Source organism: Octopus sinensis, linkage group LG6, assembly GCF_006345805.1.
Source record: "Octopus sinensis linkage group LG6, ASM634580v1, whole genome shotgun sequence".
Taxonomy (NCBI): Eukaryota; Metazoa; Mollusca; class Cephalopoda; order Octopoda; family Octopodidae; genus Octopus; species Octopus sinensis.
Window position 1 is genome coordinate 52,859,901 of NC_043002.1, and position 17,662 is coordinate 52,877,562.

At 32.3% G+C, this 17,662-nt stretch overlaps 1 protein-coding gene across 6 annotated transcripts in view; it reads right to left on the reverse strand.

Annotated features, from left to right (window-relative positions):
• Nucleotides 1-17,662, reverse strand: part of LOC115212742 (sodium/calcium exchanger 3-like) — a 317,321-nt gene that overhangs the window by 706 nt on the left and 298,953 nt on the right. For all 6 annotated transcript variants that reach the window (XM_029781398.2, XM_029781396.2, XM_036503895.1 and 3 more), the window contains 3 exons: nt 4,005-4,115; nt 1,180-1,338; nt 1-88 (listed from right to left, as the gene is read on the reverse strand). The exon at nt 1-88 is cut by the window's left edge and continues 706 nt beyond it. In XM_029781398.2, coding sequence (XP_029637258.1) covers nt 1-88; nt 1,180-1,338; nt 4,005-4,115 — 358 coding nt within the window. The remainder of the gene's footprint in view (nt 89-1,179; nt 1,339-4,004; nt 4,116-17,662) is intronic.

A 17,662-nucleotide genomic window follows, 5' to 3' on the forward strand; every position in this document is an offset into this window, starting at 1 on the left:
ACGTTGACAGCATTGCTGCCAGTAACATTACCAATTGAGGAATCTGCATATTTGTCATTTACAGCAGCTACTTTACTGGCAAAAGTATCTACAATTAAGAAATAAAGAGCATATATGAATATCATAATTAACAGAAATGAGATAGTTTTAATTACATAAAAGTGATGATTGTGATAAATTGGTGACAATTACAAGAAATGCTTGATATTTACAAGAATGTGATTAAGTTACACAAGAAAATAGTGATTTGACAAAAAACAAAACAAAAATAGTCAAAAAGAGAGGAGAGCAAAGTGAGGGTCTTTACTGGAAATTTTTAACCATGAATTTTCTTGATTAATGTTGGCTGGGGACTAAGTGACAACAAAATAATGCATATTGCTTTAATTAAACCAATTCCAGTGTCTTTTATCTTTTACATGTTTGTCACTGAATCCTGGCCATGCTGGAGCACTGCTTTGAAAGGTTTAATTGAACAAATTGACCCCAATACTTAGTTTTAAAGTCTGGTACTTATTCCATCAGTCTCTTTTGCTGAATTGTTGAGTTACAGAGACAAAAACAAACCAACACTTGTCAAGAAGTAGGCAGCATAGCAATACACACACAATTGGCTTCCACACAGTCTCCACCAACCAAATTTATTCACAAGGCATTGGTTGGCCTAAAAGGGGAAAAGACCCATTTTGGTCATAAATGCCCATGGGATTGCACCGAGAGAGTTCCTCTCTGAGGCACAAGCCCGGGCAAGGTTGTTTATGGAAGACTAGAAATCGCCCTTGCATACTAGCCTCCTCTCTTTGTGCCACTGATGTTATCCAAGGGAAAGACAAAGGCCAATACAGCTTGGTACCAGTGACATCAAAACTCATTCATATCATGAACTAGAGCAACATGAAATAAAGTGTCTTGCTCAAGAACACAACAAGCAACTCAATTTGTTTGGCCAAGAGCTATAATAAAAAGACTCTTGCTCATAAAAAAAAGAGAGAAAAACTGAACCCGCCTTAATTCTAAAATATGTAAAATATGAGCAATGCTGTGACACATTTCACAGACATATATAAATCCTCAGATTTGCTCACGGACACAAACAATCCTTGAATGATACAAATGAGGTTATATGACAGAAATAATATTAATAAGGAAGACTCAGTATGATGTAAGTAAAAATATTACCTGGGACACTGGTGCCCAAAGCTACAAAGGAAACGGCAGTTACAGCATCTTTCAGACCTATCGTGCAGCCAAAATGACTAGCAAAATCACCGATGAAGGCAGTCAAAACACCAATGAGACAGATGCTTACTGTAAAACATGCCCAACCACCCCAGTATTCTGCAAGAGAAATGAAAAGTTTTTTTAAAAATTCAAATACATAAAAAAAGCTTTTATACATTTTTGAAAGAAACAGATGAAATCACTGGAACTAATTTAATCCGACTTCTAGTGACCTTGTAGAATTACCATATTTGACAAATCTTCTCTGGCATATTACAGAAATGGTTTGTCATATGCCTTGCTCATGAGTTCAGTACTATCTGACATAACTAATTCATCTCAGTGTCTATTTAAAGCTAGGTAGAATGGGTTATGGGCAATATTGAGAGTTTTGAACCACAGCCACTGGTACAATGTAAGACTCTGAGCTGAACATGAACCTCTTGCCTTTTAGCTGGATGTCCAGTAACTTGTCTATTAGATATTCTATAATCTTAGTCCTTCCAATGAGCTACACAAAGTTTTCATCAACTAAATTTCACTCACAAGGCTTTCGTCGACTTTTTAGTATTCTGTTAAATGCTATGCTTATTCATTCATATTATTTTGTATTAATCATGCATTATCTCATAGCTTTGAAGTTTCACTGATAAGATTGATTATTTTTAGAATGTCAATCTTGGGTAGGTGTAAGAGGCTTGATATGGCCAGTATGAACATAAAACAGATAGAATATTTGGACCAGTTATGGTCGGTTTAAATGCTGAAGGATTGATCATGTCTGAACCAATATACACACACATCATTCATTGGAAACAAGAGTCACATGAGAGCACCTTCAAATTTCCTGTTTAGATAGTGCAGTAATTGCAACAAATGGCAAGCATTCAGAACCAAATCACAGAACTACATTGTGAGGAAATATTTAAAAGTGTTTCTAAAAAAGAAAACACTCTAAGGGAGAAGGGGGACAATTCCATTCATGAAATCTAAGTTATGCCCCTTTAATCCAATAAAGAATATGAAGAGTATCGTTATTGTTGACTGTTTAACCTTTAGTACACTGTACTAGAATTGTTTCCCCTGTCAGTGTCCTATTAGTATAGGGGAGAAAATTCATACATGATATACCTACAGTGTGCTAAAGGTTAATACACTTAATGTCCTTTAATTTGATGTTGTCATCTAAAAAAAAAAAAAATAGGTGCAGCAGTAGTTGAATGGAGAAAAGGCTGAAGTGCATTAAAACTGTCAGATAAATCTGGTTAGGCAGGTGTGTCTTCCAGTTTAGTAATAAAAATTTGTTTAGATGCATATGTCTTGTAAAGATCTTTGACCTCAAGATTATTTAGGAGGTCAGTGCTGTTCTTTGATCTAATAAGATGTGTATCCTTTCCACTGTAAAGAGCAGTACACAATGTATGTGACTGAGTTCACTAAATAATTAATACTTGAAAATAACTTCATCAGGAATATAGAACAGAATTACAGTCAGTAAAAAAAAAAAGTCACAGTGCTTTCATTCATGAACGTGTCAGCTAGACTTGTAAGAAATATCAGTTAAATATCCTTAAAAACTCACCAAGCCTACTACCTTAACCCTTTAGCTTTTAAACCAGCTATATCCAGCCCAAAAATTCTATGTTTTAAGTTCAAACCCACCAGATCTGACCTATCACACCTACTCTACAATGTCATACATATTTGAAATCTTGAAGCTACAAGATAATAATTGCTTAATTCACACAATGTGAATAAACTTGTGAAGACCTGTTGAGGCAAGTGAGGATCAGAATCGAAATCGATCAATGGAAATTGCAGATGTGTTACCAGTGCTGGTGGCATGTAAGAGAACCATCTGTTCGTGACCGTTGCCAGCACCGCCCCGACTGGCCTCGTGCCGGTGGCATGTAAAAAGCACCATCCGTTCGTGTCAGTTGCCAGCCTCGCCTGGCCCCCGTGCCGGTGGCACATAAAAAGCACCATCTGTTCGTGGCTGTTTGCCAGCTCTGTCTGGCACCTGTGCGGGTGGCACGTAAAAAGCACCCACTACACTCACGGAGTGGTTGGCGTTAGGAAGGGCATCCAGCCGCAGAAACACTGCCAGATCTGACTAGTCCTGATGAAGCCTTCCAGCTTCACAGACCCCAGTTGAACCGTCCAACCCATGCTAGCATGGAAAACGGACGCTAAACGATGATGATGATGAATAAATAAACATAATATTAGACATAGTAATCTAAATGATAAAGGGTTAAAAAAAAAAGAGCATCTTAGACAATGTTACCCAAGATGCCCATCCTATCACCAACCACTTTACAAAGGGTACCAGGTGAGGTTTATCTTAGCACCAGCACTAGTGAGGTTGACTTGCATCCCATGAAACTAAGAACCCACACTATTCCGAGATGTGTTAATTTGCTTAAGATATAGAGTGAGAAGGTGAATAGAGAACAATGGCAGAAGTGCTAGGAGGACTGGGAAGAAAGAGAGCAAAAGTATATAGTAAAGGGAGGGTGCAAGTGGTAGCTGAAATCATGTGATAGATGAGTGCATCAGAGCTCAGTTTGCATGAGTTGCTAAGTCATATTTTTTGTTCCTGGTTTTCATCGATTTAAAGACTGACATCACACACACAGGTATGATTGTATATCCTAAACTTAACAGCCAGGTATGGAAAGTACAGTTAAATGAGAGCAGCTCACTCTAGATATATTTCATGTTTTCTAGCAACAAATTACTCACCAAAACAAATAATACTTACTCATTGCTAATAGACTTACCTGTTGGTGGTACAAAAGCAAACAACACTTTCCAGAACAAGCAGACAAAATGCATGATGTAATCCATACAAGAAGGGAGTTTTTCTTCTTCACCATCGTCGTCATCATCTCCTAAAACAGTAACAGTATTGTTTGTTCACATGCACATACATATCATATACACATAAGTACGTTCTTCATATATACCAATAAAATTATTGATTCACCAGAACACCAGGTATATGTTTATTTAAAAAGGAAATATAAAATAAGAATATACCATAAAACAAAAGTTTATTCATTAAAATGTAAAGGCTGAGTGTGTGCATACACACACACACAAATATATATGGAAGTAGTATGGGGCACTATGGCCTCTTGGTTGAAACAGCTGTAAGATACTATCCTATGCTCTTAGTTATATATTTTAATAATTACTGGTATTTTTATATATTATATATGTAAATCATAATATGTTATACATGTATGTATATTGTTATAATTGTCTTTAAAAAAATAGACATAATATAATGTCTAAAAGTTGATGAATACCACCTCTTGATCCCCTCCATTTTCTTATTGGACTATATATATATATATATATATATATATATATATATATCTGTGCACTTGTTTCAATAAGAGAGAAAGTACTTCATCATATGCAGAATTTATATCATTTGTAAGCTATAAATATTTTACAATTCTATAATATTGACTATACCTTATCAAATATCATAAAATTCAGATTATATAAAACTGTGACACCTGGATATATGTGTGTGATTATTTATTTTTACTTTTTTATATTCATTACACTGGGAGGCATCTGTTCTGTTACTGACTGCTCAAACTAGCAATGAATGCAACTTTCAAGAAGTTAAATCCTTTCTATAATGCTTGTCCATTTCAACTGCTAACCTGAAGATGTTGGAACAACTACTCATAATATTGACTTCCTATGTAAGGACCTACATTTTTAGAGAAAGGGAACATTTTATGTAATGCTTGTCTTTCCAAAGGGCAAGGCAGTAAGTGCTCGGTGTGGAAAAAAGTGTTGCCCTTAACTTTTATAGAACGAAAATGAATTACAGTAGCTTAAGAAAAGTGTCTCATCAAAACAACAGATTTGTTATGATTAACAAACTAATTAACATGTCCAAAATGTTCTCCTTTGTGTTCAGCACAATGACAAATCTTACCAGCAACACTTCTAGAAACTATTTGACACATTTCTATGTCAGAAATTGCTTAATTTAAATTAGGAATTATTTTCAGCTTGAGTCTGTAAACAACATCTTTTAGTACACTCACGAGAAAAAGTCAAGTTGTGAGCATGGTAGCCCTATGCCATTCTATACACCACTCAAAATTAAGATTCAACCATTGCTGAGTGCTTAATATATACTATAAAATACATACAAACTAAAAAAATAAAAATAAAAACTTATACAGTAGAAACCTAAAAACAAATTTAAAAAGGTATTACTTCTTCTGCACCCTGTATTTACTCAACAATAAAAATCATGTTGTGAACAGAGCTTCCTTTGAGCTCAATATTGTATAGCTTATTATATGGTAAATCATATTTTGGTCTTCTTTGTTAAGTATAAAATCAATGTCTAAGAAGGCCCACCAAGATGTTTTTGAGTGTCTAGAAGCAGCAACACTGTCACAAACATTCATAAACTAAACTCCAGTTGCAAGTTTTATTTGAGCTTTGGAGAAGGCTTGCAATTGGTCAAAGCTGAACAATTTACAAGGTGCCACAGAGGTACCGTAGTTATAATATATATAATACATAATTAGAGATTTATAGAAATGACTGTTATGCTGTGGGAACTATTTACAACATAATACTCTATGCAGTTGCTTGGCCTGCTAAAAATATCAACAAGATCTCTTTCAAATTAACAAAAATTAAGGACACATTTGACAACGTAGTCAAGGATGCACAAAATTTTTTATAAATATGAGATGGTCATATCTGTACGGCTCCACATTGATTCATTTCAAAAAATTTATTCAGATGTAAGAATTGTGATTTTACTTTAGCATTAAGTGCTCAATACTAATGTCTATATGTTTGTAGTAAATTCTGAGTTCTTTTGCTAATTATTAATTATCAATAAATGATTGATATTATAAGGGATGTTTTAATCTAAGAGCTAAAATTTTCCTTTGGGCTTATATATGGAAAGGCTGAACATTGGTGACATAATAAAGACTACCAACAACTTCAGAGTGTGGTTATGATTGCCATAGCAGAAAAAAAGAAACTGTAAACACTAAGCACTTATCAAACATATCATGCATATTGTATAATGCACATTATATATATATATATATATATATATATATATAATATATATATATATATATATATATATAATATATATATATATACATATATATATGTGTGTGTGTGTGTGTGTGTGTATGTATATATATATGATTGTATGTATGTGTATGTATGTATGTATATATATATATATATATATATTATATATATATATATATATATATGTATGTATGTATGTATATATGCGCACACATATGTACACAAATATGTATATTTGTGTATATCTTTGCATGTATACATACACATAAAAATGTATTTCTTTTCTTCTATTCGCACCTCGAATAATTAAATCAAATCTTTTCAAAAGAAATGTTTTTACATGTTTAACAAAATTCTAGCTTACAATTCATACAATAATACACATTTTCTAACGGCCGATCATTTAATGACAAGAGAAAGATATTTACTGTACATACCTACCTGCACACAGATTAGATATAATGTAATGGATACAAAATATTTTAAGAAGCTGGAATTACACATCCTTGTAACAAAGGAGATGGTAATAGAATAGTTTCACAATCATATTTATTTATGTAGCAATTGACAGGAACATAGTATGCTTTCATCCTCCTTATGTTACAAAAGCAGAATCAAGCATATGGCACAGTAGAAATTTAACATAGTTGATAGAAGGTTAAAGTAACGTTATTAACAAATAGATGGAAGATCCTAGTGAAAAGGTGAGTGACCGTAGTAAAAAGAAAAAATCATTCAAATGAATGGACTTAATCTAAGCATGTGCATATAGACTGAAGAACAACAGTTAGGCAAAAGCTTGTACCCTTGGTCATCAGGGTAATCTTGGATCTGTGGAGTTTCTCCTCTATCATGAGGATTACATTGTAGTTGTTTTTGAATATTTTGTATATTAGGTATTACTTTTATTTCATTTCACCCTCTCCCTTTTCTGCCCCCAATTTTTTTTTTATCTAAACCATCACACAAATTATAAAGAGGCCTTCACCCTCATCTGATACCTCTCTGGTAAATAAAAGAAATTATTATTATTATTATTATTATTACCTCCACCTTAGCAAAGGCAGAGGTATTGTTTTCAGTCGTGTTTGTTTGTTTGTCCTTGGGCAAGATATCTCAAGACTTGCCGGATGAATTTGGATGAAACTTTCAGGGATGTTTGTCCTAGTGACTGGCACGAACTGATTAGATTTTGGGATTGATCCAGTACCAGACAAGGATTTGGGATTATTTTTCCTGCTTTTTTACTAAATATTTGAGAGCAGTTGGGTTCAGTTTTAGTATTCTTGTTTGTGAGAGCAGTAGAGTTTATTTCAAATATTCTCATTTTAAAAATAATCTCTAGCTAATTGTTGCGAGGATGTTGGTGTTGCCTTGGCAGAGGTTTGTGCTCTCTGAGTGCTCTTGTTATTATTACTATTATTATTAGTAATAGTATTAAGGTGGCAAGCTGGCAGAATTGTTAACACACCAGGCAAAATGTTTAGCAGCATTTCGTCTGTTGCTACATTCTGAATCAAAATTCTGTTAAGGTCAACTTAGCCTTTCATCCTTTCAGGAATGGAAATTAAGTACCAGTTGAGCTCTGGGATTGATGTAATCAACTAGTTCCCTCGCCGCCAAATTTCAGGCCTTGTGCCTAAATTAGAAAAGACTATTATTACTATTATTATTAAGGCAGCAAATTGGAACTGACCAACAAAATTTCAAGCCTTGTGCCTATAGTAGGAAGGATTATTATTATTATTTTTTTCATTATTGTGCCTCTCCTGCTTCAGTAGCAATAATTGGATGAGATTGTAGAATGTTCCCAGATATTTTAGAGTCTACTGTCCAGTGAATTAATCCATGTAGAAACAGAGAGCAATGTGATGCTGTAGTACATGGTACACAGAGACATGGATGTATACAGTTATTTTGAAAAGTACCTTAACCCATTCAATCAATAAGGTCACCTAAAGTTTTTACGATATACTTTTGCATAACATTGCTTTCTGGATATCAACATTAATGAGAAAAATATGATTGATGAACTAATCCATTCACTGATTTTTTTTTATATATTAACATTGAGCAATTATAACTGATGAACCAATCCACACTTTATGAGTAAATAATTAGAATCAAGAAAGATTGTTGTTGTTTTTATCTTTAGTAGAAACATTAACACCAAGTATAAATAATGAGCTGAAATTGTTGAATTAGATCGATTTAAATTAAAATTACTGATTATTTGATTGATAGTGTTGATATTTATTAGTCAAAGAAGATGATTTAATAGTCCTTAAGTTTCATATTAAATGTTAATATATATGTATGTATGTATATATATATATATATATATATATATATATTATATATATATATATATATATATATATATATGTAGAGAGAGAGAGAGAGAGAGAGAGAGCAAGTGAGAGAGAGAGAGAAAGGGTGATAGATATTATTAAAAAGAAAGATCTACATGCTAATTAAAGAAATAGTTTGATTTCGTTTCTTTTGCATAAAATGTTTTAAACTGGCTGACTTGATAAAACTAGAGAGATAAATAAACTTACAGGTCACAAAAATAGTCTCTGAATGACAAAGATTTATTTCATGTATGGTCATACAACAGCTTGCAGAAGATGTTGGATGCCAAGTTGAAAACTTAAAAACACTAATAGAAGATCGGGAAGGATGGAGAGAGGTAGTTAAGCTGGCCTGAGTAATCAGCCTAACTGAATGATGTCTCAATAAGAAAAAAAAAAAAAAAAAAAAAAAAACCCATCAGATTGAGAGAAAAGTCATGCAACTATTTTGCACTTAAATAATAAATGCAGGTCTTTAAATTTAGATGTTCGTATAAATTTTCAGACAATTGCAACTGATCAAAATATTAAAACATCACCAGGCAGGACAGTCTTAGCAGTGTTAAAGACACCTCAGGGATATCAATGCACCTGGCACATACTGACAGCAAGCCACATAATTCATAGATTAAAATTGGGCCCCTAGACCTGTGAAGCCTCTGGACAACTGTCGTGTGAGCTCATACCTTAAGACGGTAATGCCACCAGACCAATGGCTGAAGTTTCAACAGTTTTGCTCATATCATCAACACTGTACCATGTTCTTGGCAAAGAAACTTAAATCTGGGTGGACCAAGTCTAGTTATAACTAATGAGAAAAATGAAAAATGGCTTCTACTCCTTTGATTGATAATACGTAACAATATGGTGCCATGTTACTAAGGAAATAACCATTACTTTACCACTTAATGCACTGAAATGAGATAAACTTTGGTCTGTTATAATTCCTTCTTTTAATTAATAGCAAAACCTGAGAAAAAAACGTTGGGGATAAATGTTTTCTTAGTTACATAGTTACTCCCTCTCTCAATTTAATTTTCCTTATGTATGTGCAGAAAAAAAGAGCAATATGCATGAGAGAAAGATTAAAAGAAAAAGAGACAGATAAAGAGAGAGAAGAAGACTACATGAAAGAGAGAGAGAGAGAGAGAGAAAGGAAGACTGAAAGAAAATAAGACAAAAAAAGAGAGAGAGGAAGATTGAAAGAAAAAGAGACAAACAGAGAGAGAGAGAGGGGGGGAAGTAAGATAGAGACAAAGAGAAAATATATATTTCCATATAAAGAAAAGCAAAGCACCATTACCACTATGCCAACAAAGGAGCCTTGAACAGCCATTCGATTTGCTAGAAATAGTAGCCAAATACTGTTCATTCATGCATTAGCCCTTTTATATAAAAGACACATTAGAAAATGCAGTCTTAGATATCTCTAAAAAGACAGGATGGTCAAGGCTGCAGAACCTTTGACCATAGTTCTGTTCAATAAATTTGACCTGAACAATAACAATATCAAAAACCTTTTCATAATTTATAAACATCAGTGATTCTAGATATATTTTCATTCCTTGGCTGAAGAAAATAATTTTTCTTTGAACATGTGTTGAGTGAGAAAATAATAAAAACAATTAATTAAGTATAGAGATTAATCTGAAATACAAATCATAGCACTCCTATATTGTAATAAATTAAATCTGACTTAAAATAAGTAGCGAACCAAAAATATAAATCTCTAATAGCAGAGTTAAATAAACCATCTCCAGCTTTGACAACTTAAATATTGTCATTGTTGTATTTTTATTAATGTTCATATTGATGAAATCATATTTAAAAAATATTTTCCATATTCAATACACCTATATCCTGGAACTATTTGAAGTTGGGTGTTATTTGGGGGTTACAGAACAAAATAATCAAGTAATTATTGATGATCCCTTAATTTTAGTAGACAAGTAATTATTGATGATCCTTTAATTTTAGTAGACAATCTTGAAGTGCTAGTCTAATTCAGACACACAAATATACACTCATATACATCCTATGTATATATTCATTCACATCAATGAACATATCCATTTGCTGTAAAATTATAGAAGACTTCACAATAGCCTTTCACATTTCTTCATTATGTTATTATTTTCAAAAATATATTATCTTTGGTGCAAATTATTTCTCAAAAGAAAAGCTGTATAGTTAAAAGGGATCCAGCTAAATAGATATTAAGTGATTTATTTTTAAAATTTAATTTGATAAAATGTGATAAAAATAAAGTTGAATTAATATATTTTTAGCATAAGTATTTGATCATTATAGATTATTTCACGTTGGAATTTTTTAAAAATTTAATGTGATATATTAGTAATAGTGTCTACTTTAAACTACGAGTAGTTATTAGGAAACCTTTTTCCTTTCTGTCTTCAGCATTTGCTTTTTCAGCTGCAAAGAAGGAAGCAAATTTGAATTATTATTATTGGCGGTTTCGGTGGTTAACATGTACTTTATTCATCTGAAATTGAAGAAAACTAGGTTGGAATGAAAACTACTAATGATTTATATTTGCTTTTGAAAAGGAAGAAAATGTGAACAGCCTCTCTCGTTAACATCTTCGTATTTTATGGTAAAGAAAAAAAAATTACTTAAGGGAAATAACTCCATAGCTTCATTGCGCAAGGGAGGGAAGCAGGCATTACATATTTAACACGTTTTCAAATCTCTGGATAATTTTTTTTTTAATTCAGAAATTATCTGCCAATTTTATGCTTCAAAATAAGTTAGTGTTGACGGCGATATTGTTTATTAATTTATCAAAATTAATCTAGAGTCTTATTGTGTTTACATAAACGCATCAAGTATTAGAAAAATAACAATCTTAAGCTAAGGTTATTTAAACGAATGGTAAAACTATGGGAAAATGCTTAACTTAGAGGGGGATAAACCAAGAAATATAACAATTGTATTGATTTACAATTCCTTGTTTCATATTCACATAATCGTTGTGCCAACGAAACAAACCGAGCTGAGTGAACAAGGGAAACTTTATAAGATTGCTCAACACGCATACAGCAGAAGGTAAAACTACCAAAAATCATATCCTCGTCTTTTGAGAAAGGAAAAGAAAGAACATATGGGATAATGTACACCTGTTTACACTATATCTTCAAAAAATACAGAGTGGTCATAACTGGAACGTCTCTGATTCTGAGTGTCCGTTTGATTAACTCAGGCTTTATGTTTGTTTTATCTTTTCCACTTTAAGTAAGCTATAATTTATTTCAAAACTTGATAGCTTTTTGCCTCTATAGTATTTAAATAATATCAATCATTTATAGTAAACTGTAATAAACACTATCTATGAAGAGTTTTCAAAATTATTAGCACCCCCCAAAAAAAAATTCAATCAGATTTGAAGCAAATGATGTAAAATTTCACTTAAAATAAATGATTGCTAGTCTCTTATCATACATTATAATAATGATAGTTGCAGAAGAAATACCTCCATTTGTGTGGCAAGAGCATAACAAAGTTTAAAGAATGATTCAAAGAATTTCACTCCACTTCTGCTATGCTACATATGCCTTTGGAAAAAACGATATATATCATATGTTCTTATTGTCTTAAACCAAAAATATTTGACTTATGTGCCTCATAAAAAGAGAGTGGTATTATCACTGCCATAGAAAAAGACCAATTTCATAGTCAAATAGGATTAAATTAAACAATGGTTTATATATGTTTCCGCATTCTCAAGATGACATTTTTAGTATTAAAATAACGAAAATAAGCTCTTTCATTATTGTGAAGCTAAAAATTATTAGACGAAAACTATATAGACAAGACCTATGTTGAATGTCAGTTAGAAAATAAAATTCTATATTGGAACAATACTTTATAATGAACTTGCGAATATTTCTAAGGTAAATATCATATGTTGGAAATTAAGAAACCAAAAAAAAAGAAAAAAATCAAACATCAAATTTCAATGACACTGTTCAATATTTAAAGATCAGATTGATAGCTATACTTTATACTAGCTAATGACTAAAAACTTTTAAATTGACATTAGTAAATAAATGACTTACTTTTATTGTCAAAAGAATTTTAAAATATATGACATTTTTTGTGAAAGGATTTTAATTTGTAGAACAAAAGAAAAATATTAGTTTATATTTCTCCAATGAAAAAAAAAAAACTGATATTTCATTAGCTGCAAATATATATTAATAATCCAGTAATATAATTATAATTAATAATTTTATTAGGTATTATATGAGTAGTAGACTCAAATGTAGAAGAAAAAATATGTAATAAACTATATCTCAAACTTCAGCAAACAGAAACTATAAAAATAATCACTTAGTCTATAATTAAAATTGACAGTTTTTATTCAGAAACATTTTAGTAAAAAAATAAATCACGACTTCATTAGGTTACTTAGTCAATCCTTTAGAATCCAGAAATAGTCTTCATGTTAAATATTATCCATGTTAATATGATAGGCATTAAAATGTGTTAGTAAAAACAAGCATTCCCAGAACAGATTTTACCACATTGAAGAGTTACTTTGAGTAATTTAGTTTGATACCTCTAACAGTTATGAAATGATAGGAAAAAAGTTAGGTAGACTCCTTGTTTTAAGTCCTATAGTGAAGATGTTATCACAATGTGATATTTGTGAAGAGAGCAAAGAAAATGGAGAAAATGAAGAATTATGAATTAAGTGCCGAAGAAGAGTTAAGAAAGATAACAGGAAGTATGATGGGTTTTTGTTGTTTTTGATAAAAAAAAAAAAGCAGTAGCAGAAAATATTTGAAAGAGACAAAATAAAATGTTTCCTATACTCCAGAGAAATATTTTCCTAGGTTGTGAAATTTAAGATTGGAAGCTTGGTGGATAAGAATGTATATTTTTAGCCCTAGTTAGCACTTTACTATTATCCCTTTGGGATATAATATAAATATCTTCTTCATACTTTCTTCCAGAAATCTCAGTAACATGAAATCTTAATTTTCATATCCTATGCAACGTGAAACTAATTTTGTAAGCATTAGAGAAATAAGAAAAAAATTCATTTATGATAATTTTGATTTGTTCAGTGTTGGAAAAAAAACTAAGTCATATGAATTAAGCAAAATATCTCTGACCGAAGAATGTTTATGCTACAACTTAGTAAAAACATGAAGGCTTCAGATTCATATTTGAATATTGATAGGAAAAAAAAAAAGTTGGCATCACTATGGCATCTATTTCAGTTTTGTGTTCAGGATTTGATGAATGAAGGAGTTTAATTTTACCACTTTCACCTGTCTTTGCTGCTATAATGTAAGTTCATCAGGTCTGTGTCGATTGTACATAGCAGGATGTCCAAATCCTCAACAAAGACACTGACATCAAATTTACACATTTCTCTTGTTTCAAGAGAGAACATTGAAGAGCTGAAATCTCTTGAAATCCAGAATGTTGCAGAACTTTGTCATTATAGAAGGGAAAAATCAGAACTTTTGGAATTATGAAATGGTGCCTTGAGCCGGGATTCATGTAAGTTTCAATGTTGAAGTTTGGCACCATTCTATCTCAGACTTTATAGATACATGACTGCAAATTGTCCATTTTTTATGTCCCAACTTCAAAGTTTACAAGGCCTCTCAACTTTTCACCTGGTGCACAAAATCATTCTTATTTGAGTAAGTCCTCTGGACTGTCTCTAGATCACTAGTGAGCTTTGTAATAGGAGTAGCCACAGCTGAGAGAAATGACAGAGAACAAATGTCTTCCAGGGAATAAGCATGATCTCTTGTGCTCTTATTCTGAATATTTTGCCATTCATTTGCATGTAGAATAGTACATCATTGGTCATTACATTTTCCAGACACTACAGAATTTCTGACTGATACTGTAATTTCTTCTGAGACTCAGTACACAGGATGTATTGTGTTAGAGGATTGATAGCAAACTAATCTCCATTGAATTTTATGTTTATTCAGCCACTAAATTTTATGTTTCCTTCAGTACATCTTAGGCTTTTGATATCTTTGGAGGAATTTTACTGCTCATGATGGTTTAATTCTCATTGGCAAAGATTATGAGGATGGCTGCACTGACAACCACAATTAAATCATATGGAATAATTGCAAACAATAAAATATCCAAGATGGCCATCTATGGTACAGCTGCTCAGTATATGTAAACCACCAAAGAAATATTACCTGAAACAACATACTTTCTATTTTTTAGGGAGTCATACAGCACATGGCTCAGTGGTTAGAGTGCTGGGCTCACAATCATGAGGTAGTGAGTTCAATTCCTGGACTGGCTGTGCATTGTGTTCTTGAGCAAAACACTTTATTTCACATTGCTCCAGTTCACTCAGCTGCAGAAAGGAGTTGTGACATCACTGATGCCAAACTGTATCAGCCTTTGCCTTTCCCTTGGATAACATCAGTGGCATGGAGAAGGGAGGCTGGTATGCACGGGCAACTGCTGGTCTTCCATAAACAGCCATGCCTGATCTTGTGCCTTGGAAGGGAACTTCCTAGGTGCAATCCCATCATCATTCAGAAGGAGACAGAAGGAGATCTTTACTCTTTACCCATACAGCCACTGTCTCATTTTCTTTAAAGTTTGTAACAATGTCCTATGCTCAAATTTGTCAAAAATCTTTGCAATGTCTCCTTATAAATGCTTGAGTAACTGTATGAAACAGCATAAACATGGACGAAAAAACCCCCAAAAAACAATGAGACTAGGTATCATTTAGCAAGCTTTAGATACACAATGAGTTTTTCCTCGATAAACATTTTCCAAGACATTGATGATATATAATGTAGACAGTGTTCCTCTAATTCTTTGCAAGCACATTTTTGCTTCTAATATGTAAAGGAAATATTTTGGCTTTTCAGTAGATTTTCTTCATGGCTGCCACTTTTAATATAGCTTTCAATAGTTAACCTAAGCATTTTGGTAAGAATTTGTTTTACATATGAGAATATATAACATAGAACACATACACGCAAATATATAAACAAATACACACACACACACACACACACACACATATATAAATGCATGTATACATATGCAATTTTGGGTACATACAGACATATATATATATGCATGCACACCTACATATAAATGCATACATACAAATATATATATATATACATAACAAAAAGTTTTGAATGGTACAACAATGCACTATAATACAGACAATGGGGTATAGCAGTTGTGAACTCGGCCTGACCCAGGTGTAGAGATAGGAGAGTATTGTAGTTTGCTTGAAGCATTGTGTATTGTTTGTAAAGAATAAAAAGTTTTGAATGGTAGACAATGTCTGTATTATAGTGCATTGTTGTACCATTCGAAACTTTTTATTCTTTAAACAATACACAGTGCTTCAAGCGAACTACAATACTCTCCTATATATATATATAATGCATGCATAGATACATATATATGAGTGTGCGTAATATGAATATATACTACATGTATAAACATGCACACACTCAAATTCACATATGTGTGAGTGTGAGGTTCACTTGCCAACCACATGGTTTCAAGTTCAATCTCACTGCATGCCACTTCAGTAAAATATTTTCCACTGTAGCCTTGTGAATAGATTTGGTATACAGAAACTAAGAGAAGCTAGCTGTGTGTGTGTCTGTGTGCGCACACACATATACACACACGCATATGCATCAGTGAGTTCATATTTTCCCTCATTTTCACATGTGTCCAACCCATGCAAGCTGGTTGCACGCAATGACTTTACTGTTCATGCACATAGTGGTATTTGCTTGCAGTTCACCACAAAAGCATGTCTGGGCTCCTCAATATATCTTGACATGTTGCACAATCTTTGTAAACAAAATATTCCTTTATGCACTGTCGTCTGTGTTCCACTTCTCTGTATAACTACGTCCAAATTGTTTGTTGTTCAATAGACTGAGTGACTATTATCTTGCTTCAAAAACAGGTGGGTATTGGCAACTGGAAGTGCAGCCACATTTAGAAAAATCTATCGACTTCAATGCATTGTTATGTGGCCAATGCAAGTATGAGGAAGTAGGTGTTTAGACAATGATGAGGGCAATGATATGTACATATCTCTTGAACAATATAAAATTGACATATATATATATTATATATATATATATATAATATATATATATATGTGTGTGTGTGTGTGTGTGTGTGTGTGTGTGTGTGTGTGTGTATATATATATGTATGTATATATATATATATATAGATACACACACACACATATATATCCTCAACACATCTTAAATCAGAAGAACTGAAATAAATTTAAACATAGACCTTCAATGTGAGTTAAGCACACTCTTATTCAACTCATAGTTAGGTATTATTATACTTGCAAAATTATGTGTGTGTGTGTGTGTGTATACACATACATTATCATTTACATATATAAGTATATAGATACATATATATATATATATGAATGTAATCAAACATCACTGCAATAAAAAGTTTACATCTGAGAGCTAGCTAGCAAACTATATAAGCATCTAAAAAGTCTAAAGCTATTGCAGCAAGCAAGACTAATGGAATATCATTAATTTACTCTAATAAAATCAAAACTCAATATGCTAAAGTGGGAGAAAAGGAACAAAATTTGAGCAGAAAATTTTAATTCATATTTTATTTTCTGTTAATTGAGCTATTCTTCCAATCAACAAGATGCTACTGGCTTCTGTTTGGAGAGCTAATTAAGTGTAAAAGTAGTTCCAAGGAATTCTGGTGTTGTGTGACAAACTTTCTTGAAAGGCAACAGGCCGAAAATATCAGTTTTATTACCATGTTAAAATATTGCACTTTAAGCTTGGCAAGATTTCCATTGCTGTCATATCTATTCGCGAATTTGAAATTATTGCTATCTCACTTCATCAAAATCAAATTATGTTAAAGGCTGTATAAGTCAAAGATCCTGTTTGTTAGGCATGACACAGCGATATATAAAAGTACATTT